At 52.2% G+C, this 23,370-nt stretch overlaps 1 protein-coding gene across 1 annotated transcript in view; it reads left to right on the plus strand.

Moving 5' to 3' along the window:
* The window catches only part of LOC116958405 (lysine-specific demethylase 2A-like), a 29,456-nt gene that overhangs the window by 3,677 nt on the left and 2,409 nt on the right, over positions 1–23,370 (plus strand). The window contains exons 3-8 of the mRNA XM_076056682.1: positions 5,805–5,937; positions 7,630–7,708; positions 8,215–8,261; positions 14,511–14,689; positions 15,976–16,082; positions 16,712–16,805. Coding sequence (XP_075912797.1) covers positions 5,805–5,937; positions 7,630–7,708; positions 8,215–8,261; positions 14,511–14,689; positions 15,976–16,082; positions 16,712–16,805 — 639 coding nt within the window. The remainder of the gene's footprint in view (positions 1–5,804; positions 5,938–7,629; positions 7,709–8,214; positions 8,262–14,510; positions 14,690–15,975; positions 16,083–16,711; positions 16,806–23,370) is intronic.

Genomic DNA, 23,370 nt, shown 5'->3' on the forward strand with positions numbered 1-23,370 from the left:
CATTTAGTATTGTGAGTTACATTGTCTCTGTGTGTGTGGTGAGTTACATTGTGTGGTGAGTTACATTGTCTCTGTGTGTGTGGTGAGTTACATTGTGTGTGTGTGGTGAGTTACATTGTGTGTGTGGTGAGTTACATTGTGTGTGGTGAGGGTGTGTGGTGAGTTGCATTGTCTGTGTGTGTGTGGTGAGTTGCATTGTCTGTGTGTGTGGTGAGTGAGTTACATTGACTCTGTGTGAGTGGTGAGTTACATTGTGTGTCTGTGTGTGTGGTGAGTTACATTGCGTGTGTGGTGAGTGGCATTGTCTCTGTGTGCGTGTCGTGAGTTACATTGTCTGTCTGTGTTGTGAGTTACATTGTCTGTGTGTGTGCCGAGTTACATTGTGTTTGTGTGTGTGTGGTGAGCTACATTGTCTGTGTGGTGAGTTAGTATCTGTATGTGTGTGGTGAGTTACATTGTGTGTGTGTGGTGAGTTGCATTGTGTGTGTGTGGTGAGTTACAGTGAGGGAAAAAAGTATTTGATCCCCTGCTGATTTTGTACATTTGCCCACTGACAAAGAAATGATCACTCTATAATTTTAATGGTAGGTTTATTTGAACAGTGAGAGACAGAATAACAACACAAAAATCCAGAACAACGCATGTCAAAAATGTTTTTAATTGATTTGCATTTTAATGAGGGAAATAAGTATTTGACCCCTCTGCAAAACATGACTTAGTACTTGGTGGCAAAACCCTTGTTGGCAATCACAGAGGTCAGACGTTTCTTGTAGTTGGCCACCAGGTTTTCACACATCTCAGGAGGGATTTTGTCCCACTCCTCTTTGCAGATCTTCTCCAAGTCATTAAGGTTTCGAGGCTGACGTTTGGCAACTCGAACCTTCAGCTCCCTCCACAGATTTTCTATGGGATTAAGGTCTGGAGACTGGCTAGGCCACTCCAGGACCTTAATGTGCTTCTTCTTGAGCCACTCCTTTGTTGCCTTGGCCGTGTGTTTTGGGTAATTGTCATGCTGGAATACCCATCCACGACCCATTTTCAGTGCCCTGGCTGAGGGAAGGAGGTTCTCACCCAAGATTTGACGGTACATGGCCCCGTCCATCGTCCCTTTGATGTGGTGAAGTTGTCCTGTCCCCTTAGCAAAAAAAAAACCACCCCCAAAGCATAATGTTTCCACCTCCATGTTTGACGGTGGGGATGGTGTTCTTGGGGTCATAGGCAGCATTCCTCCTCCTCCAAACACGGCGAGATGAGTTGATGCCAAAGAGCTCCATTTTGGTCTCATCTGACCACAACACTTTCACCCAGTTGTCCTCTGAATCATTCAGATGTTCATTGGCAAACTTCAGACGGGCATGTATATGTGCTTTCTTGAGCAGGGGGACCTTGCGGGCGCTGCAGGATTTCAGTCCTTCACGGCGTAGTGTGTTACCAATTGTTTTCTTGGTGACTATGGTCCCAGCTGCCTTGAGATCATTGACAAGATCCTCCCGTGTAGTTCTGGGCTGATTCCTCACCGTTCTCATGATCATTGCAAATCCACGAGGTGAGATCTTGCATGGAGCCCCAGGATGAGGGAGATTGACAGTTCTTTTGTGTTTCTTCCATTTGCGAATAATCGCAGCAACTGTTGTCACCTTCTCACCAAGCTGCTTGGCAATGGTCTTGTAGCCCATTCCAGCCTTGTGTAGGCCTACAATCTTGTCCCTGACATCCTTGGAGAGCTCTTTGGCCTTGGCCATGGTGGAGAGTTTGGAATCTGATTGATTGATTGCTTCTGTGGACAGGTGTATTTTATACAAGTAACAAGCTGAGATTAGGAGCACTCCCTTTAAGAGTGTGCTCCTAATCTCAGCTCGTTACCTGTATAAAAGACACCTGGGAGCCAGAAATCTTTCTGATTGAGAGGGGGTCAAATACTTATTTCCTTCATTAAAATGCAAATCAATTTATAACATTTTTGACATGCGTTTTTATGGATTTTGTTGTTGTTATTCTGTCTCTCACTGTTCAAATAAACCTACCATTAAAATTATAGACTGATCATTTCTTCGTCAGTGGGCAAACGTACAAAATCAGCAGGGGATCAAATACTTTTTTCCCTCACTGTACATTGTGTGTATGTGGTGAGTTACATTGTCTCTGTGTGTGTGGTGAGTTACAGTGTCTGTGTGTGTGGTGAGTTACATTGTGTGTGTGTGGTAAGTTGCATTGTGTGTGTGTGTGGTGAGTTACATTGTCTGTGTGTGTGGTGAGTTACCGTGTGTGTGTGGTGAGTTACATTGTGTGTGTGTGGTGAGTTACATTGTGTGTGTGTGTTTGTGGTGCGTTACATTGTGTGTGTAGTGAGGGTGGTGAGTTGCATTGTCTGTGTGTGTGGTGAGTTACCGTGTCTGTGTGTGTGGTGAGTTACATTGTCTGTGTGGTGAGCTAGTATCTGTGTGTGTGTGTGTGGTGAGTTACATTGTCTCTGTGTGTGTGGTGAGTTACATTGTGTGTGTAGTGAGGGTGGTGAGTTACTGTGTCTGTGTGTGTGGTGAGTTACAGTGTCTGTGTGTGTGTGCCGAGTTACATTGTCTGTGTGTGTGGTGAGTTACATTTTGTGTGTGTGGTGAGTTACATTGTGTGTGTGTGGTGAGTTAAAGTGTCTGTGTGTGTGTGTGGTGAGTTAGTGTCTGTGTGTGTGTGTGGTGAGTTACATTGTCTGTGTGTGTGGTGAGTTACATTGTGTGTGTGGTGAGTTATTGTCTGTATGTGTGTGTGGTGAGTTATATTGTGTGTGTGTGGTGAGTTACATTGTGTGTGTGTGCCGAGTTACATTGTATGTGTGTGGTGAGTTACATTGTGTGTGTTTGTGTGGTGAGTTACATTGTGTGTGTAGTGAGTTAGTGTCTGTGTGTGTGGTGAGTTAGTGTCTGTGTGTGTGGTGAGTTACATTGTGTGTGTGGTGAGTTACATTGTGTGTGTGGTGAGTTACATTGTCTCTGTGTGTGTGTGATGAGTGAGTTACATTGTGTGTGTGGTGAGTGAGTTACATTGTCTGTGTGTGTGTGGCGAGTTACATTGTGTGTGGTGTGTGCCGAGTTACATTGTGTGTGTGTGTGTGGTGAGTTACATTGTGTGTGTGTGGTGAGTTAGTGTCTGTGTGTGTGGTGAGTTAGTGTCTGTGTGTGTGGTGAGTTACATTGTGTTTGTGTGGTGAGTTACATTGTCTGTGTTTGTGTGGTGAGTTACATTGTCTGTGTGTGGTGAGTTACAGTGTCTGTGTGTGTGGTGAGTTACATTGTGTTTGTGTGGTGAGTTACATTGTCTGTGTTTGTGTGGTGAGTTACATTGTGTGTGTGGTGAGTTAGTGTCTGTGTGTGTGGTGAGTTACATTGTGTGTGTGGTGAGTTAGTGTCTTTGTGTGTGTGTGTAGTGAGTTACATTGTGTGTGTGTGGTGAGTTAGTGTCTTTGTGTGTGTGTGTAGTGAGTTACAGTGTGTGTGTGTGTGCGCTGAGTTACATTGTCTGTGTGTGTGGTGAGTTACATTGTGTGTGTGTGGTGAGTTACATTGTCTCTGTGTGTGTGTGGTGAGTTACATTGTGTGTGTGTGTGTGGTGAGTTACATTGTCTCTGTGTGTGTGTGGTGAGTTACATTGTGTGTGTGTGTGTGGTGAGTTACATTGTCTCTGTGTGTGTGTGGTAAGTTACATTGTCTGTGTGTGGTGAGTTGCATTGTCTGTGTGTGTGTGGTGAGTTACATTGTCTATCTGTGTGCGTGTGTGGTGAGTTACTCACCACACACACACAGAGTGTGTGTGGGGAGCGATAGTGTAGCGGTTAGCGCGCTGCGCTATGAACCTGGCGACCCGGGTTCGATTCCCGCTCACGGCCAACACCAGTGACGATTATCTGAACCGGTCCCGGGCCTCCCCTAGGTCGACTCAGCCTCATATGAGTACCTGGTGCGGTGTGTAAACATTGCCACTAGGGAGACAAAGGCGGTCGGGCGTGGTGCTGGCCACCCACCCCCTCGTGTACCGTTCCGGCCTTCATAGGTGCTCGCTAACAGCACTTGCCCCTACAGTCTGTTAAGGCTATATGGGGGATCTTTGTTTTGCTTTGTGGTGAGTTACATTGTCCGTGTGTGTGGTGAGTTACAGTGTCTGTCTGTGTGTGTGGTGAGTTACATTGCCTGTGTGTGTGGTGAGTTACATTGTCTGTGTGGTGAGGGTGTGTGGTGCGTTACATTGTCTGTGTGTGTAGTGAGGGTGGTGCATTACATTGTCTTTGTGTGTGGTGAGGGTGTGTGGTGAGTTACTGTCTGTGTGTGTGTGGTGAGTTACATTGTCTCTGTGTGTATGGTGAGTTATATTGTCTCTCTGTGTGTGTGGTGAGTTACATTGTCTCTGTTTGCGTGTGGAGAGTTACATTGTCTGTGTGTGTATGGTGAGTTACATTGTCTCTGTGTGTGTGTGGTGAGTTACATTGCCTGTGTGTGTGGTGAGTTACATTGTGTGTAACTCACCACACACAAAAGAGATGGTGCATTACATTGTCTGTCTGTGTCTTGTGTGGTGAGTGTGTGGTGTGTCGTGTGCTGAGTGAGGGTGGTGAGTGTGTGTGTGGTGAGTTCTACTGTGGGTGGTGAATGTGTGTGGTAAGTGTGAGGGTGGTGAGTGTGGTGTGTGTGAGTTATTTTGTGGCTGGTGAGTGTGATGAGTGTGTGTGCTAAGTGGTGAGTGTGTGTGGTGTGAGTGCGTGATGAGTTATATTGTGTGGCGAGTGTATGTGATGAGTCTATGGGTCTCTGTGTAATGAGGGTATGGGTCTCTGTGTGGTGAGTTTATGGGTCTCTGTGTGGTGAGTTTATTGGTCTCTGTGTGATGATTCTATGGGTCTGTGTGTGATGAGTCTATGGGTCTCTGTGTGTGGTGAGTCTATGGGTCTGTGTGTGGTGAGTCTATGGCTTTGTGTGTGGTGAGTCTATGGGACTCTGTGTGGTGATGAGTATGGGTCTCTGTGTGGGGAGTCTATGGGTCTCTGTGTGGTGGTGAGTCTATGGATATCTGTGTGATGAGTCTATGGGCATATGTGTGGTGAGTCTATGGTTGTGTGTGGTGAGTCTATGGGTCTGTTTGTGCTTAGTCTATGGGTCTGTGTGTGATGAGTTCTATGGGTCTCTGTGTGATGTCGATGGGTGTCTGCGACAAGTCCATGGGTCTCTGTGCGAGTCTGGGTCTCTGTGTGATGAGTGTATGGGTCTGCGTGTTGTGAGTCTATAGGTCTCTGTGATTAGTCTATGGGTTTGTGTGATGAGTCTATGGGTCTCTGTGTGGTGAGTTTATGGGTCTCTGTGTGGTGAGTTTATGGGTCTCTGTGTGATGTCTATGGGTCTCTGTGATGAGTATATGGGTCTCTGTGTGATGAGTCTATGGGTCTCTGTGTGATGAGTCTGTGGGTCTCTGTATGATGAGTCTATGGGTCTCTGTGTGATGAGTCTATGGGTCTGTGTGGTGAGTCTATTGGTCTTTGTTGATGAGTCTGTGGGTCTCTGTGTGGTGAGTCTATGGGTCTCTGTGTGGTGATGAGTCTGTGGGTCTCTTGTGTGGTGAGTCTATGGGTCTCCGTCTGGTCAGTCTATGGGTCTCTGTGTGGTGAGTGTATGGGTCTCTATGCCAGTCTATGGATCGCTGTGGTGTCTACGGGTCTGATGATGATGTTCGTAATAATGGTGACTTTGGTGATGGTGATGACGATGTTGACGATGACGATGTTGACGACAGTGGTGATGGTAACGGTGGTAACCTCGCGTGTGTAGCGAGCCGGTCTCCGCCGCCGCTACGTGGATGTGACGGACGAGGACATTGAGGGACGCCGGGCGTTCGACATTGACGAGAAGCTACGCAGCGACGCCTACAGCGTGCCTCACACTCACCGCCTCCACGGCTCTGGTGAGAGACTCACCACTCGCTCACCACTCACTCGCTCACCACTCGCTCACTCACTCGCTCGCTCACCACTCGCTCACCACTCACACCTACAGCGTGCCTCACACTCACCGCCTCCACGGCTCTGGTGAGAGACTCACCACTCGCTCACCACTCGCTCACCACTCACTCACTCACCACTCACTCGCTCGCTCGCTCGCTCACTCCGTCGCTCGATCGCTCACCGTTCACTCGCTCACCACTCAAGCCTACAGCGTGCCTCACACTCACCGCCTCCACGGCTCTGGTGAGAGACTCACCACTCGCTCACCACTCACTCACCACTCGCTCACTCGCTCACTCACTCACCACTCGCTCGATTGCTCGCTCCGTCGCTCGATCGCTCACCGTTCACTCGCTCACCACTCAAGCCTACAGCGTGCCTCACACTCACCGCCTCCACGGCTCTGGTGAGAGACTCACCACTCGCTCACCACTCACTCGCTCACCACTCGCTCACCACTCACTCGCTCACTCACCACTCGCTCGATCGCTCGCTCCGTCGCTCGATCGCTCACCGTTCACTCGCTCACCACTCACTCGCTCACCACTCACTCACTCGCTCGCTCACCACTCGCTCACCACTCACTCGATCGCTCACTCGCTCGCTCCGTCGCTCGATCGCTCACCGTTCACTCGCTCACCACTCAAGCCTACAGCGTGCCTCGCACTCACCGCTTACACGGCTCTGGTGAGAGACTCACCACTCGCTCACCACTCACTCGCTCACTCGCTCACCACTCACTCACCACTCACTTGCTCTCCACTCACTCGCTCACTCACTCACCACTCACTCACCGCTCACTCACCACTCACTTGCTCTCCACTCACTCGCTCACTCACCACTCACTCACCACTCGCTCACCGCTCACTCACTACTCACTCACTCATCACTCACTCACTCGCTCACTCACTCACCACTCACTCACCACTCACTCACCACTCGCTCACCGTCTCCATGGCTCCGGTGAGGGTTTCCACGGAGTGGACCTACAGGGGGAAAAAAACAAAGATCCCCCGTGTAGCCTGTAACAGACTGTAGGGGCAAGTGCTGTTAGCGAGTTGCAGCGCCTGTGAAGACCGGCATGGCACACGAGAGGGGGTGGTGTGAACAGCACCACCACGCCCGGCCGCCTTTGTCTCCCCCAGTGCTAGCGATGTTCACTACACCACAACCGCCACACCCAGGTACTCATTTGAGGCTGAGTCGACCTAGGGGAGGCCCAGGACCGGTTCAGAGAATCGTCACCGCCGGTGTTGGCCGTGAGCAGGAATTGAACTCGGGTCACCAGGTTCGTAGAGTAGCGTAGCGCTAACCACTGCACCACCACTCCCCACGCACGCATGCACGCACACATGCACACACACACACGCTGCTGCGGTTGATGATGCTGATGATGATGATGCTGATGATGCCGCTACTGATGATGATGCTACTGATGATGCCACTACTACTGATGGTGATGCTACTACTACCGATGATGATGCTACCACTACCGATGATGATGATGATGCTACTACTACTGATGATGATGCTACTACTGATGCTGCTGCTACTGACGCGGCTGCTGCTGCTGCTGATGATGATGCTGCTACTACTGCTGATGATGGTGATGCTGCTACTACTGCTGATGCTGCTGCTGCTGTTACCCACAGAGCTGACGTTTGCGTACGTGCAGAGGAATGGACTCAAGACTCCGCTGATTTTTTTGGAGACGGAGGGACTCAGACTCATGTGACTACTCACCACCCACTCGCTCACCACCCACTCGCTCGCTCGCCCACCCACTCGCCCGCCCGCTCGCTCTCCCGCTCACCTGCTCGCTCGCCCGCCCGCTCGCTCGCTCACCCGCCCGCTCGCTCATTCAATCACCCACCCACTCATTAATCCACTCACCCACGCACGCACTCGCCCACCCACTCACTCACCCACCCACTCACTCTCCCACTCCGCTAACCACGCACTCAATCACCCACCCACCCACGCACTCACACACTCATTCACTCAGTCGTGCACTCACTTACCCACTCACTCACTCACCCATGCACTCACACACCCACTCACCCACCCACCCATGCACTCACTCAATCACCCACTCGTTCACCTACCCACCCACCCTCTCAACCACCCACCGTCTCAACCACCCACCCACCCACTCACCCACTCACACACCCACTCACCCACTCGCTCACCCATCCGCTCACCACCGCTCACCGTGTGCTGTCGCCGTTGTGTTGCAGGATGCCCCCCCAGACGTTCACCGTCAATGACGTCAAGGCCTACGTCGGTGAGGCTCTCGCACGCACAAATACACAGGTTCAACACCCAGCCCAGGTCACCATAGACTCAGCACTGCCATAGACTCAGCACTGCTACCCATAGACTCAGCACTGCTACCCATAGACTCAACACTGCCATAGACTCAGCACTGCCACCCATAGACTCAGCACTGCTACCCATAGACTCAACACTGCCATAGACTCAGCACTGCCACCCATAGACTCAGCACTGCTACCCATAGACTCAACACTGCCATAGACTCAGCACTGATACCCATAGACTCAGCACTGCCATAGACTCAGCACTGCCACCCATAGACTCAGCACTGCTACCCATAGACTCAACACTGCCATAGACTCAGCACTGCCACCCATAGACTCAGCACTGCTACCCATAGACTCAACACTGCCATAGACTCAGCACTGATACCCATAGACTCTGCACTGCCATAGACTTAGCACTGCTACCCATAGACTCAGCACTGCTATCCATAGACTCAACACTGCTACCCATAAACTCATCACTGCTACCCATAGACTCAGCACTGCTACCCATAGACTCAGCACTGATACACATAGCCTCAGCACTGCTACCCATAGACTCAGCACTGCTACCCATAGACTCAGCACTGCTACCCATAGACTCAACACTGCTACCCATAGACTCAGCACTGCTACCCATAGACTCAGCACTGCTACCCATAGACTCAGCACTGCTACCCATAGACTCAGCACTGCTACCCATAGACTCAGCACTGTCACCCATAGAATCAGCACTGATACCCATAGACTCAGCACTGCTACCCATAGACTCAGCACCGCCACCCATAGACTCAACACTGCCACCCATAGACTCAGCACTGCTACCCATAGACTCAACACTGCCATAGACTCAGCACTGCTACCCATAGACTCAGCACTGCTACCCATAGACTCAACACTGCTACCCATAGACTCAGCACTGCTACCCATACACTCAGCACTGCTACCCATAGACACAGCACTGCTACCCATAGATTCAGCACTGCCATAGACTCAGCACTGCTACCCATAGACTCAGCATTGCTACCCATAGACTCAGCACTGCTACCCATAGACTCAGCACTGCTACCCATAGACTCAGCACTGCTACCCATAGACTCAGCACTGCTACCCATAGACTCACCACTGGCATAGACTCAGCACTGCCATAGACTCAGCACTGCTACCCATAGACTCAGCACTGCTACCCATAGACTCAGCACTGCAACCCATAGACTCAGCACTGCCATAGACTCAGCACTGCTACCCATAGACTCAGCATTGCTACCCATAGACTCAGCACTGCTACCCATAGACTCAGCACTGCGACCCATAGACTCAGCACTGCTACCCATAGACTCAGCACTGCTACCCATAGACTCAGCAATGCCATAGACTCAGCACTGCTACCCATTAGCTCAGCACTGCTACCCATAGACTCAGCACTGCTACCTATAGACTCAGCACTGCTACCCATAGACTCAGCACTGCTACCTATAGACTCAACACTGCTACCCATAGACTCAGCACTGCTACCCATAGACTCAGCACTGCTACCCATAGACTCAGCACTGCTACCTATAGACTCAACACTGCTACCCATAGACTCAGCACTGCTACCCATAGATTCATCACTGCTACCCATAGACTCATCACTGCTACCCATAGACTCATCACTGCTACCCATAGACTCAGCATTGCTACCCATAGACTCATCACTGCTATCCATAGACTCAGCACTGCTACCCATAGACTCAGCACTGCTACCCATAGACTCAGCACTGCTACCCATAGACTCAGCACTGCTACCTATTGACTCAGCACTGCTACCCATAGACTCAGTACTGCTACTTATAGACTCAGCACTGCTACCCATAGACTCAGCACCGCCACCCATAGACTCAGCACTGCTACCCATAGACTCAGCACTGCTACCCATAGACTCAGCACTGCTACCCATAGACTCAGCACTGCTACCCATAGACTCAGCACTGCTACCCATATACTCAACACTGCCATAGACTCAGCACTGCTACCCATAGACTCAGCACTGCAACCCATAGACTCAGCAATGCCATAGACTCAGCACTGCTACCCATAGACTCAGCACTGCTACCCATAGACTCAGCACTGTTACCCATAGACTCCACACTGTTACCCATAGACTCAGCACTGCTACCCATAGACTCAGCACTGCTACCCATTGACTCAGCACTGCTACCCATAGACTCAACACTGCTACCCATAGACTCAACACTGCTACCCATAGACTCAGCACTGCTGCCCATAGACTTAACACTGCTACCCATAGACTCAGCACTGCTACCCATAGACTCAGCACTGCTACCCATAGACTCAGCACTGCTACCCATAGACTCAGCACTGCAACCCATATACTCAGCACTGCTACCCATAGACTCGGCACTGCTAACCATAGACTCAGCACTGCAACCCATAGACTGAGCACTGCCATAGACTCAGCACTGCTACCCATAGACTCAGCACTGCTACCCATAGACTAAGCACTGCTACCCTTAGACTCATCACTGCTACCCATAGACTCAGCATTGCTACCCATAGACTCATCACTGCTACCCATAGACTCAACACTGCCACCCATAGACTCAGCACTGCTACCCATAAAATCAACACTGATACCCATAGACTCAGCATTGCTTCCCGTAGACTCAGCACTGCTACCCATAAACTCAACACTGCTACCCATAGACTCAGCATTGCTACCAATAGACTCAGCACTGTTACCCATAGACTCATCACTGCTACCCATAGACTCATCACTGCTACCCATAGATTCATCACTGCTACCCATAGACTCAGCACTGCTACCCATAGACTCAGCACTGCCATAGACTCAGCACTGCAACCCATAGACTCAGCACTGCCATAGACTCAGCACTGCTACCCATAGACTCATCACTGCTACCCATAGACTCAGCACTGCTACCCATAGACTCAGCACAGCCACCCATAGACTCAGCACTGCTACCCATAGACTCAGCACTGCTACCCATAGATTCAGCACTGCTACCCATAGACTCAACACTGCTACCCATCAACTCATCACTGCTACCCATAGACTCAGCATTGCTACCCATAGACTCATCACTGCTACCCATAGTCTCAACACTGCCACCCATAGACTCAGCACTGCTACCCATAAAATCAACACTGATACCCATAGACTCAGCATTGCTACCCATAGACTCAGCACTGCTACCCATAGACTCATCACTGCTACCCATGGACTCAACACTGCCACCCATAGGCTCAGCACTGCTACCTATAGACTCAGCACTGCTACCCATAAACTCAACACTGTTACCCATAGACACATCACTGCTACCCATAGACTCAGCACTGCTAACCATAGACTCAGCACTGCTACCCATAGACTCTGCACTGCCATAGACTCATCACTGCTACCCATAGACTCAGCACTGCCATAGACTCAGCACCGCTACCCATAGACTCAGCACTGCTAACCATAGACTCAGCACTGCTATCCATAGACTCAGCACTGCCATAGACTCAGCACTGCTACCCTTAGACTCAGCACTGCTACCCATAGACTAAGCACTGCTACCCATAGACTCAGCACTGCTACCCATAGACTCATCACTGCTACCCATGGACTCATCACTGCTACCCATAGACCCATCACTGCTACCCATAGACTCATCACTGCTACCCATAGACTCAACACTGCCACCCATAGACTCAGCACTGCTACCTATAGACTCAGCACTGCTACCCATAAACTCAACACTGCTACCCATAGACTCAGCATTGCTACCAATAGACTCAGCACTGTTACCCATAGACTCATCACTGCTACCCATAGACTCATCACTGCTACCCATAGACTCAGCACTGCCATAGACTCAGCACTGTCATAGACTCAGCACTGCTACCCATAGACTCAGCACTGCTACCCATAGACTCAGCACTGCTACCCATAGACTCAGCACTGCTACCCATAGACTCAGCACTGCCATAGACTCAGCACTGCTACCCATAGACTCAGCACTGCTACCCATAGACTAAGCACTGCTACCCTTAGACTCATCACTGCTACCCATAGACTCAGCACTGCTACCCATAGACTCAGCACTGCCACCCATAGACTCAGCACTGCTACCCATAGACTCAACACTGCTACCCATAAACTCATCACTGCTACCCATAGACTCAGCATTGCTACCCATAGACTCACCACTGCTACCCATAGACTCAACACTGCCACCCATAGACTCAGCACTGCTACCCATAAAATCAACACTGATGCCCATAGACTCAGCACTGCTACCCATAGACTCAGCACTGCTACCCATAGACTCATCACTGCTACCCATGGACTCATCACTGCTACCCATAGACCCATCACTGCTACCCATAGACTCATCACTGCTACCCATAGACTCAACACTGCCACCCATAGACTCAGCACTGCTACCTATAGACTCAGCACTGCTACCCATAAACTCAACACTGCTACCCATAGACTCAGCATTGCTACCAATAGACTCAGCACTGTTACCCATAGACTCATCACTGCTACCCATAGACTCATCACTGCTACCCATAGACTCAGCACTGCCATAGACTCAGCACTGTCATAGACTCAGCACTGCTACCCATAGACTCAGCACTGCTACCCATAGACTCAGCACTGCTACCCATAGACTCAGCACTGCTACCCATAGACTCAGCACTGCTACACGTAGACTTAGCACTGCAACCCATAGACTCAGCACTGCTACCCATAGACTCAGCACTGTCATAGACTCAGCACTGTCATAGACTCAGCACTGCCATAGACTCAGCACTGTCATAGACTCAGCACTGTCATAGACTCAGCACTGCTACCCATAGACTCAGCACTGCTACCCATAGACTCATCACTGATACCCATAGACTCAGCACTGAAACCCATAGACTCAGCACTGCCATAGACTCAGCACTGTCATAGACTCAACCCTGCCAAAGACTTAACCCTGCCATAGACTCAGCACTGCTACCCATAGACTCAGCACTGTCATAGACTCAGCACTGTCATAGACTCAGCACTGCCATAGACTAAGCACTGCTACCCATAGACTCAGCACTGATACCCATAGACTCAGCACTGTCATAGACTCAGCACTGTCATAGACTCAGCACTGCTACCCATCGACTCAGCACTGTCATAGACTCAGAACTGCCATAGACTCAACCCTGCCATAGACTCAGCACTGCCATAGACTCAACCCTGTCATAGACTCAGCACTGCCATAGACTCAGCACTGCTACCCATAGACTCAGCACTGAAACCCATAGACTCAGCACTGCCATAGACTCAGCACTGTCATAGACTCAACCCTGCCATAGACTTAACCCTGCCATAGACTCAGCACTGCTACCCATAGACTCAGCACTGTCATAGACTCAGCACTGTCATAGACTCAGCACTGCCATAGACTAAGCACTGCTACCCATAGACTCAGCACTGATACCCATAGACTCAGCACTGTCATAGACTCAGCACTGTCATAGACTCAGCACTGCTACCCATCGACTCAGCACTGTCATAGACTCAGAACTGCCATAGACTCAACCCTGCCATAGACTCAGCACTGCCATAGACTCAACCCTGTCATAGACTCAGCACTGCCATAGACTCAGCACTGCTACCCATAGACTCATCACTGGTACCCATAGACTCAGCACTGATACCCATAGACTCAGCACTGCCATAGACTCAGCACTGTCATAGACTCAACCCTGCCATAGACTTAACCCTGCCATAGACTCAGCACTGCTACCCATAGACTCAGCACTGCTACCCATAGACTCAGCACTGCTACCCATAGACTCAGCACTGCTACCCATAGACTCAGCACTGCTACCCATAGACTCAGCACTGCCATAGACTCAGCACTGCTACCCATAGACTCAGCACTGCCATAGACTCAGCACTGCTACCCATAGACTCAGCACTGCTACCCATAGACTCAGCACTGCTACCCATAGACTCAGCACTGCCATAGACTCAGCACTGCTACCCATAGACTCAGCACTGCCATAGACTCAGCACTGCTACCCATAGACTCAGCACTGCTACCCATAGACTCAGCACTGCTACCCATTGACTCAGCACTGCCACAGACTCCCACAGACTCCCACAGACTCACCGGTTGTATGCCTCCTTCCCCCCACCCCGCGTGCGTGGGTTGCAGGCAGTCGTCGCGTGGTGGACGTGATGGACGTGTCCACGCAGCGTGGCGTGGAGATGACCATGAGCCAGTGGGCGCGTTACTACGACTCGCCGGCCGACCAGCGGGACAAGCTGTACAACGTCATCTCCCTGGAGTTCAGCCACACACGCCTGGAGGGCCTGGTTCAACGCCCTGCTGTGGTGAGTGGGTGGGTGGGTGAGTGGTGAGTGAGTGGTGAGTGAGTGGGTGAGTGGTGAGTGGGTGAGTGAGTGGGTGAGTGAGTGGGCGAGTGAGTGGTTGAGTGAGTGGGTGAGTGAGTGGGTGAGTGAGTGGGTGAGTGGATTAGCTGTACAACGTCATCTCCCTGGAGTTCAGCCACACACGCCTGGAGGGCCTGGTTCAACGCCCTGCTGTGGTGAGTGGGTGGGTGACTGGGTGGGTGGGTGAGTGGGCGAGTGAGTGGTTGAGTGAGTGGGTGAGTGAGTGGGTGAGTCGGTGAGTGAGTGGACAAGATGTACAACGTGATCTCCCTGGAGTTCAGCCACACACGCCTGGAGGGCCTGGTTCAACGCCCTGCTGTGGTGAGTGGGTGGGTGACTGGGTGGGTGAGTGAGTGGGCGAGTGGGTGAGTGAGTGGGTGAGTCGGTGAGTGAGTGGACAAGCTGTACAACGTGATCTCCCTGGAGTTCAGCCACACACGCCTGGAGGGCCTGGTTCAACGCCCTGCTGTGGTGAGTGGGTGGGTGGGTGGGTGAGTGGGCGAGTGAGTGGGTGAGTGGTGAGTGGTTGAGTGAGTGGGTGAGTGAGTGGGTGAGTGAGTGGGTGAGTGGATTAGCTGTACAACGTCATCTCCCTGGAGTTCAGCCACACACGCCTGGAGGGCCTGGTTCAACGCCCTGCTGTGGTGAGTGGGTGGGTGGGTGAGTGGTGAGTGAGTGGTGAGTGAGTGGGTGAGTGGTGAGTGGGTGAGTGAGTGGGTGAGTGAGTGGGCGAGTGAGTGGTTGAGTGAGTGGGTGAGTGAGTGGGTGAGTGAGTGGGTGAGTGGATTAGCTGTACAACGTCATCTCCATGGAGTTCAGCCACACACGCCTGGAGGGCCTGGTTCAACGCCCTGCTGTGGTGAGTGGGTGGGTGGGTGAGTGGTGAGTGAGTGGTGAGTGAGTGGGTGAGTGGTGAGTGGGTGAGTGAGTGGGTGAGTGAGTGGGCGAGTGAGTGGTTGAGTGAGTGGGTGAGTGAGTGGGTGAGTGAGTGGGTGAGTGGATTAGCTGTACAACGTCATCTCCATGGAGTTCAGCCACACACGCCTGGAGGGCCTGGTTCAACGCCCTGCTGTGGTGAGTGGGTGGGTGGGTGAATGGTGAGTGAGTGGTGAGTGAGTGGGTGATTGAGTGAATGAGTGAGTGAGTGGTGATTGAGTGAATGGGTGAGTGAGTGGTGGTTGATGATTGTGGTGGTGATGGTGGCTGTTATGGTGGTGGTGGTGAAGGTGGACAAGCTGGACTGGGTGGACACGATGTGGCCCAGGCATCTGAAGGAGAAGCAGAGGGAGTCGACCAACGCCATCACTCACATGAAGTACCCCAAGGTGCAGAAGTGAGTCCACCACCACCACAACCACCACAACCACGACCACCACTACAACCACCACCACGACCACCATCACAACCACCTCAACCACCACAACAACCACCACTACCACCACAACACCAACACAACTACTGCCACAACACCACGACTACTACCACCACAACAACTACTGCAACACCACCACAACGACTGCCACAACAACCACTACTACTACGTGTTAAACTAACCACTACTACTGCTACCACAACCACCACCACCCCCCCTGTGTCTCTCCCGACCACCCCCCCACCACCACCCCCCACCACCACCCCCCCACCACCAACCCCCACCACCACTCCCCCTCCACCACTCCCCCCCCACCACCACTCCCCCTCCACCACTCCCCCTCCACCACCACCCCACCACCACTCCCCGACCACCACCCCCCCACCACCACCACCCACCCACCACCAACCCCCACCACCGCCACCCCCCCACCACCACCCCCCCACCACCACCCACCACCACCACCATCACTCCCTCACCACCACCACCACCCCCCCACCACCAACCCCCACCACCACCACCACCCCCCCACCATCAACCCCCACCACCACTCCCCCCCCACCACCCCCCCACCACCACCCCCCCACCAGGTACTGCCTTATGAGTGTGAAGGGCTGCTTCACGGACTTCCACGTCGACTTTGGGGGCACCACCGTCTGGTACCACGTGCTGCGTGGGCAGAAGGTGACCACCAGTCTCTCTCCACTGCTACTGTACCATCACCACCAGTCTCTCTCCACTGCTACTGTACCATCACCACCAGTCTCTCTCCACTGCTGCTGTACCATCACCACCAGTCTCTCTCCACTGCTACTGTACCATCACCACCAGTCTCTCTCCACTGCTACTGTACCATCACCACCAGTCTCTCTCCACTGCTACTGTACCATCACCACCAGTCTCTCTCCACTGCTACTGTACCATCACCACCAGTCTCTCTCCACTGCTACTGTACCATCACCACCAGTCTCTCTCCACTGCTACTGTACCATCACCACCAGTCTCTCTCCACTGCTACTGTACCATCACCACCAGTCTCTCTCCACTGCTACTGTACCATCACCACCAGTCTCTCTCCACTGCTACTGTACCATCACCACCAGTCTCTCTCCACTGCTACTGTACCATCACCACCAGTCTCTCTCCACTGCTACTGTACCATCACCACCAGTCTCTCTCCACTGCTACTGTACCATCACCACCAGTCTCTCTCCACTGCTACTGTACCATCACCACCAGTCTCTCTCCACTGTTACTGTACCATCACCACCAGTCTCTCTCCACTGCTGCTGTACCATCACCACCAGTCTCTCTCCACTGCTACTGTACCATCACCACCAGTCTCTCTCCACTGCTACTGTACCATCACCACCAGTCTCTCTCCACTGCTACTGTACCATCACCACCAGTCTCTCTCCACTGCTACTGTACCATCACCACCAGTCTCTCTCCACTGCTACTGTACCATCACCACCAGTCTCTCTCCACTGCTACTGTACCATCACCACCAGTCTCTCCACTGCTACTGTACCATCACCACCAGTCTCTCTCCACTGCTACTGTACCATCACCACCAGTCTCTCTCCACTGCTACTGTACCATCACCACCAGTCTCTCTCCACTGCTACTGTACCATCACCACCAGTCTCTCTCCACTGCTACTGTACCATCACCACCAGTCTCTCTCCACTGCTACTGTACCATCACCACCAGTCTCTCTCCACTGCTACTGTACCATCACCACCAGTCTCTCTCCACTGCTACCGTACCATCACCACCAGTCTCTCTCCACTGCTACTGTACCACCAGTCTCTCTCCACTGCTACTGTACCATCACCACCAGTCTCTCTCCACTGCTACTGTACCATCACCACCAGTCTCTCTCCACTGCTACTGTACCATCACCACCAGTCTCTCTCCACTGCTACTGTACCATCACCACCAGTCTCTCTCCACTGCTACTGTACCATCACCACCAGTCTCTCTCCACTGCTACTGTACCATCACCACCAGTCTCTCTCCACTGCTACTGTACCATCACCACCAGTCTCTCTCCACTGCTACTGTACCATCACCAGTCTCTCTCCACTGCTACCGTACCATCACCACCAGTCTCTCTCCACTGCTACTGTACCATCACCACCAGTCTCTCTCCACTGCTACTGTACCATCACCACCAGTCTCTCTCCACTGCTACTGTACCATCACCACCAGTCTCTCTCCACTGCTACTGTACCATCACCACCAGTCTCTCTCCACTGCTACTGTACCATCACCAGTCTCTCTCCACTGCTACTGTACCATCACCACCAGTCTCTCTCCACTGCTACTGTACCATCACCACCAGTCTCTCTCCACTGCTACTGTACCACCAGTCTCTCTCCACTGCTACTGTACCATCACCAGTCTCTCTCCACTGCTACTGTACCATCACCACCAGTCTCTCTCCACTGCTACTGTACCATCACCACCAGTCTCTCTCCACTGCTACTGTACCATCACCACCAGTCTCTCTCCACTGCTACCATCACCACCAGTCTCTCTCCACTGCTACTGTACCATCACCACCAGTCTCTCTCCACTGCTACTGTACCATCACCACCAGTCTCTCTCCACTGCTACTGTACCATCACCACCAGTCTCTCTCCACTGCTACTGTACCATCACCACCAGTCTCTCTCCACTGCTACTGTACCATCACCACCAGTCTCTGTCCACTGCTACTGTACCATCACCACCAGTCTCTCTCCACTGCTACTGTACCATCACCACCAGTCTCTGTCCACTGCTACTGTACCATCACCAGTCTCTCTCCACTGCTACTGTACCATCACCACCAGTCTCTCTCCACTGCTGCTGTACCATCACCACCAGTCTCTCTCCACTGCTACTGTACCATCACCACCAGTCTCTCTCCACTGCTACTGTACCATCACCACCAGTCTCTCTCCACTGCTACTGTACCATCACCACCAGTCTCTCTCCACTGCTACTGTACCATCACCACCAGTCTCTCTCCACTGCTGCTGTACCATCACCACCAGTCTCTCTCCACTGCTACTGTACCATCACCACCAGTCTCTCTCCACTGCTACTGTACCATCACCAGTCTCTCTCCACTGCTACTGTACCATCACCACCAGTCTCTCTCCACTGCTACTGTACCATCACCACCAGTCTCTCTCCACTGCTACTGTACCATCACCACCAGTCTCTCTCCACTGCTACTGTACCATCACCACCAGTCTCTCTCCACTGCTACTGTACCATCACCACCAGTCTCTCTCCACTGCTACTGTACCACCAGTCTCTCTCCACTGCTACTGTACCATCACCACCAGTCTCTCTCCACTGCTGTACCACCAGTCTCTCTCCACTGCTACTGTACCATCACCACCAGTCTCTCTCCACTGCTGTACCACCAGTCTCTCTCCACTGCTACTGTACCACCAGTCTCTCTCCACTGCTACTGTACCACCAGTCTCTCTCCACTGCTACTGTACCACCAGTCTCTCTCCACTGCTACTGTACCATCACCAGTCTCTCTCCACTGCTACTGTACCATCACCACCAGTCTCTGTCCACTGCTACTGTACCATCACCACCAGTCTCTCTCCACTGCTGCTGTACCATCACCACCAGTCTCTCTCCACTGCTACTGTACCATCACCACCAGTCTCTCTCCACTGCTACTGTACCATCACCACCAGTCTCTCTCCACTGCTACTGTACCATCACCACCAGTCTCTCTCCACTGCTACTGTACCATCATCACCAGTCTCTCTCCACTGCTACTGTACCATCACCACCAGTCTCTCTCCACTGCTACTGTACCATCATCACCAGTCTCTCTCCACTGCTACTGTACCATCACCACCAGTCTCTCTCCACTGCTACTGTACCATCATCACCAGTCTCTCTCCACTGCTACTGTACCATCACCACCAGTCTCTCTCCACTGCTACTGTACCATCACCACCAGTCTCTCTCCACTGCTACTGTACCATCACCACCAGTCTCTCTCCACTGCTACTGTACCATCACCACCAGTCTCTCTCCACTGCTACTGTACCATCATCACCAGTCTCTCTCCACTGCTACTGTACCATCACCACCAGTCTCTCTCCACTGCTACTGTACCATCACCACCAGTCTCTCTCCACTGCTACCGTACCATCACCACCAGTCTCTCTCCACTGCTACTGTACCATCACCACCAGTCTCTCTCCACTGCTACTGTACCACCACCACCAGTCTCTCTCCACTGCTACTGTACCATCACCACCAGTCTCTCTCCACTGCTACTGTACCATCACCACCAGTCTCTCTCCACTGCTGCTGTACCATCACCACCAGTCTCTCTCCACTGCTACTGTACCATCACCACCAGTCTCTCTCCACTGCTACTGTACCATCACCACCAGTCTCTCTCCACTGCTACTGTACCACCAGTCTCTCTCCACTGCTACTGTACCACCAGTCTCTCTCCACTGCTACTGTACCACCAGTCTCTCTCCACTGCTACTGTACCATCACCACCAGTCTCTCTCCACTGCTGCTGTACCATCACCACCAGTCTCTCTCCACTGCTACTGTACCATCACCACCAGTCTCTCTCCACTGCTACTGTACCATCACCACCAGTCTCTCTCCACTGCTACTGTACCATCACCACCAGTCTCTCTCCACTGCTGCTGTACCATCACCACCAGTCTCTCTCCACTGCTACTGTACCATCACCAGTCTCTCTCTACTGCTGCTGTACCATCACCACCAGTCTCTCTCCACTGCTACTGTACCATCACCAGTCTCTCTCCACTGCTACTGTACCATCACCACCAGTCTCTCTCCACTGCTACTGTACCATCACCACCAGTCTCTCTCCACTGCTACTGTACCATCACCACCAGTCTCTCTCCACTGCTACTGTACCATCACCAGTCTCTCTCCACTGCTACTGATCACCACCAGTCTCTCTCCACTGCTACTGTACCATCACCACCAGTCTCTCTCCACTGCTACTGTACCATCACCACCAGTCTCTCTCCACTGCTACTGTACCATCACCACCAGTCTCTCTCCACTGCTACTGTACCATCACCACCAGTCTCTCTCCACTGCTGCTGTACCATCACCACCAGTCTCTCTCCACTGCTACTGTACCATCACCACCAGTCTCTCTCCACTGCTACTGTACCATCACCACCAGTCTCTCTCCACTGCTGCTGTACCATCACCACCAGTCTCTCTCCACTGCTACTGTACCATCACCACCAGTCTCTCTCCACTGCTACTGTACCATCACCACCAGTCTCTCTCCACTGCTACTGTACCATCACCACCAGTCTCTCTCCACTGCTACTGTACCATCACCACCAGTCTCTCTCCACTGCTACTGTACCACCACCACCAGTCTCTCTCCACTGCTACTGTACCATCACCACCAGTCTCTCTCCACTGCTACTGTACCACCAGTCTCTCTCCACTGCTACTGTACCATCACCACCAGTCTCTCTCCACTGCTACTGTACCATCACCACCAGTCTCTCTCCACTGCTACTGTACCACCAGTCTCTCTCCACTGCTACTGTACCATCACCAGTCTCTCTCCACTGCTACTGTACCATCACCACCAGTCTCTCTCCACTGCTACTGTACCACCAGTCTCTCTCCACTGCTGCTGTACCATCACCACCAGTCTCTCTCCACTGCTACTGTACCATCACCACCAGTCTCTCTCCACTGCTACTGTACCACCACCACCAGTCTCTCTCCACTGCTACTGTACCATCACCACCAGTCTCTCTCCACTGCTACTGTACCATCACCACCAGTCTCTCTCCACTGCTACTGTACCATCACCACCAGTCTCTCTCCACTGCTACTGTACCATCACCACCAGTCTCTCTCCACTGCTACTGTACCATCACCAGTCTCTCTCCACTGCTACTGTACCACCAGTCTCTCTCCACTGCTACTGTACCATCACCACCAGTCTCTCTCCACTGCTACTGTACCACCAGTCTCTCTCCACTGCTACTGTACCACCAGTCTCTCTCCACTGCTACTGTACCATCACCACCAGTCTCTCTCCACTGCTACTGTACCATCAGTCTCTCTCCACTGCTACTGTACCATCACCACCAGTCTCTCTCCACTGCTACTGTACCATCACCACCAGTCTCTCTCCACTGCTACTGTACCATCACCACCAGTCTCTCTCCACTGCTACTGTACCACCAGTCTCTCTCCACTGCTACTGTACCATCACCACCAGTCTCTCTCCACTGCTGCTGTACCATCACCACCAGTCTCTCTCCACTGCTACTGTACCATCACCACCAGTCTCTCTCCACTGCTACTGTACCATCACCACCAGTCTCTCTCCACTGCTACTGTACCACCAGTCTCTCTCCACTGCTACTGTACCATCACCACCAGTCTCTCTCCACTGCTACTGTACCATCACCACCAGTCTCTCTCCACTGCTACTGTACCATCAGTCTCTCTCCACTGCTACTGTACCATCACCACCAGTCTCTCTCCACTGCTACTGTACCATCACCACCAGTCTCTCTCCACTGCTACTGTACCATCACCACCAGTCTCTCTCCACTGCTACTGTACCATCACCACCAGTCTCTCTCCACTGCTACTGTACCATCACCACCAGTCTCTCTCCACTGCTACTGTACCATCACCACCAGTCTCTCTCCACTGCTACTGTACCATCACCACCAGTCTCTCTCCACTGCTACTGTACCATCACCACCAGTCTCTCTCCACTGCTACTGTACCATCACCACCAGTCTCTCTCCACTGCTACTGTACCATCACCACCAGTCTCTCTCCACTGCTACTGTACCATCACCACCAGTCTCTCTCCACTGCTACTGTACCATCACCACCAGTCTCTCTCCACTGCTACTGTACCATCACCACCAGTCTCTCTCCACTGCTACTGTACCACCAGTCTCTCTCCACTGCTACTGTACCATCACCACCAGTCTCTCTCCACTGCTACTGTACCATCACCACCAGTCTCTCTCCACTGCTACTGTACCATCACCACCAGTCTCTCTCCACTGCTACTGTACCATCACCACCAGTCTCTCTCCACTGCTACTGTACCATCACCACCAGTCTCTCTCCACTGCTACTGTACCATCACCACCAGTCTCTCTCCACTGCTACTGTACCACCACCACCAGTCTCTCTCCACTGCTACTGTACCACCAGTCTCTCTCCA

Source organism: Petromyzon marinus, chromosome 77 (assembly GCF_048934315.1).
Source record: "Petromyzon marinus isolate PM22_M1 ecotype Great Lakes invasive population chromosome 77, UKy_Petmar_22M1.pri1.0, whole genome shotgun sequence".
Lineage (NCBI taxonomy): Eukaryota > Metazoa > Chordata > Hyperoartia > Petromyzontiformes > Petromyzontidae > Petromyzon > Petromyzon marinus.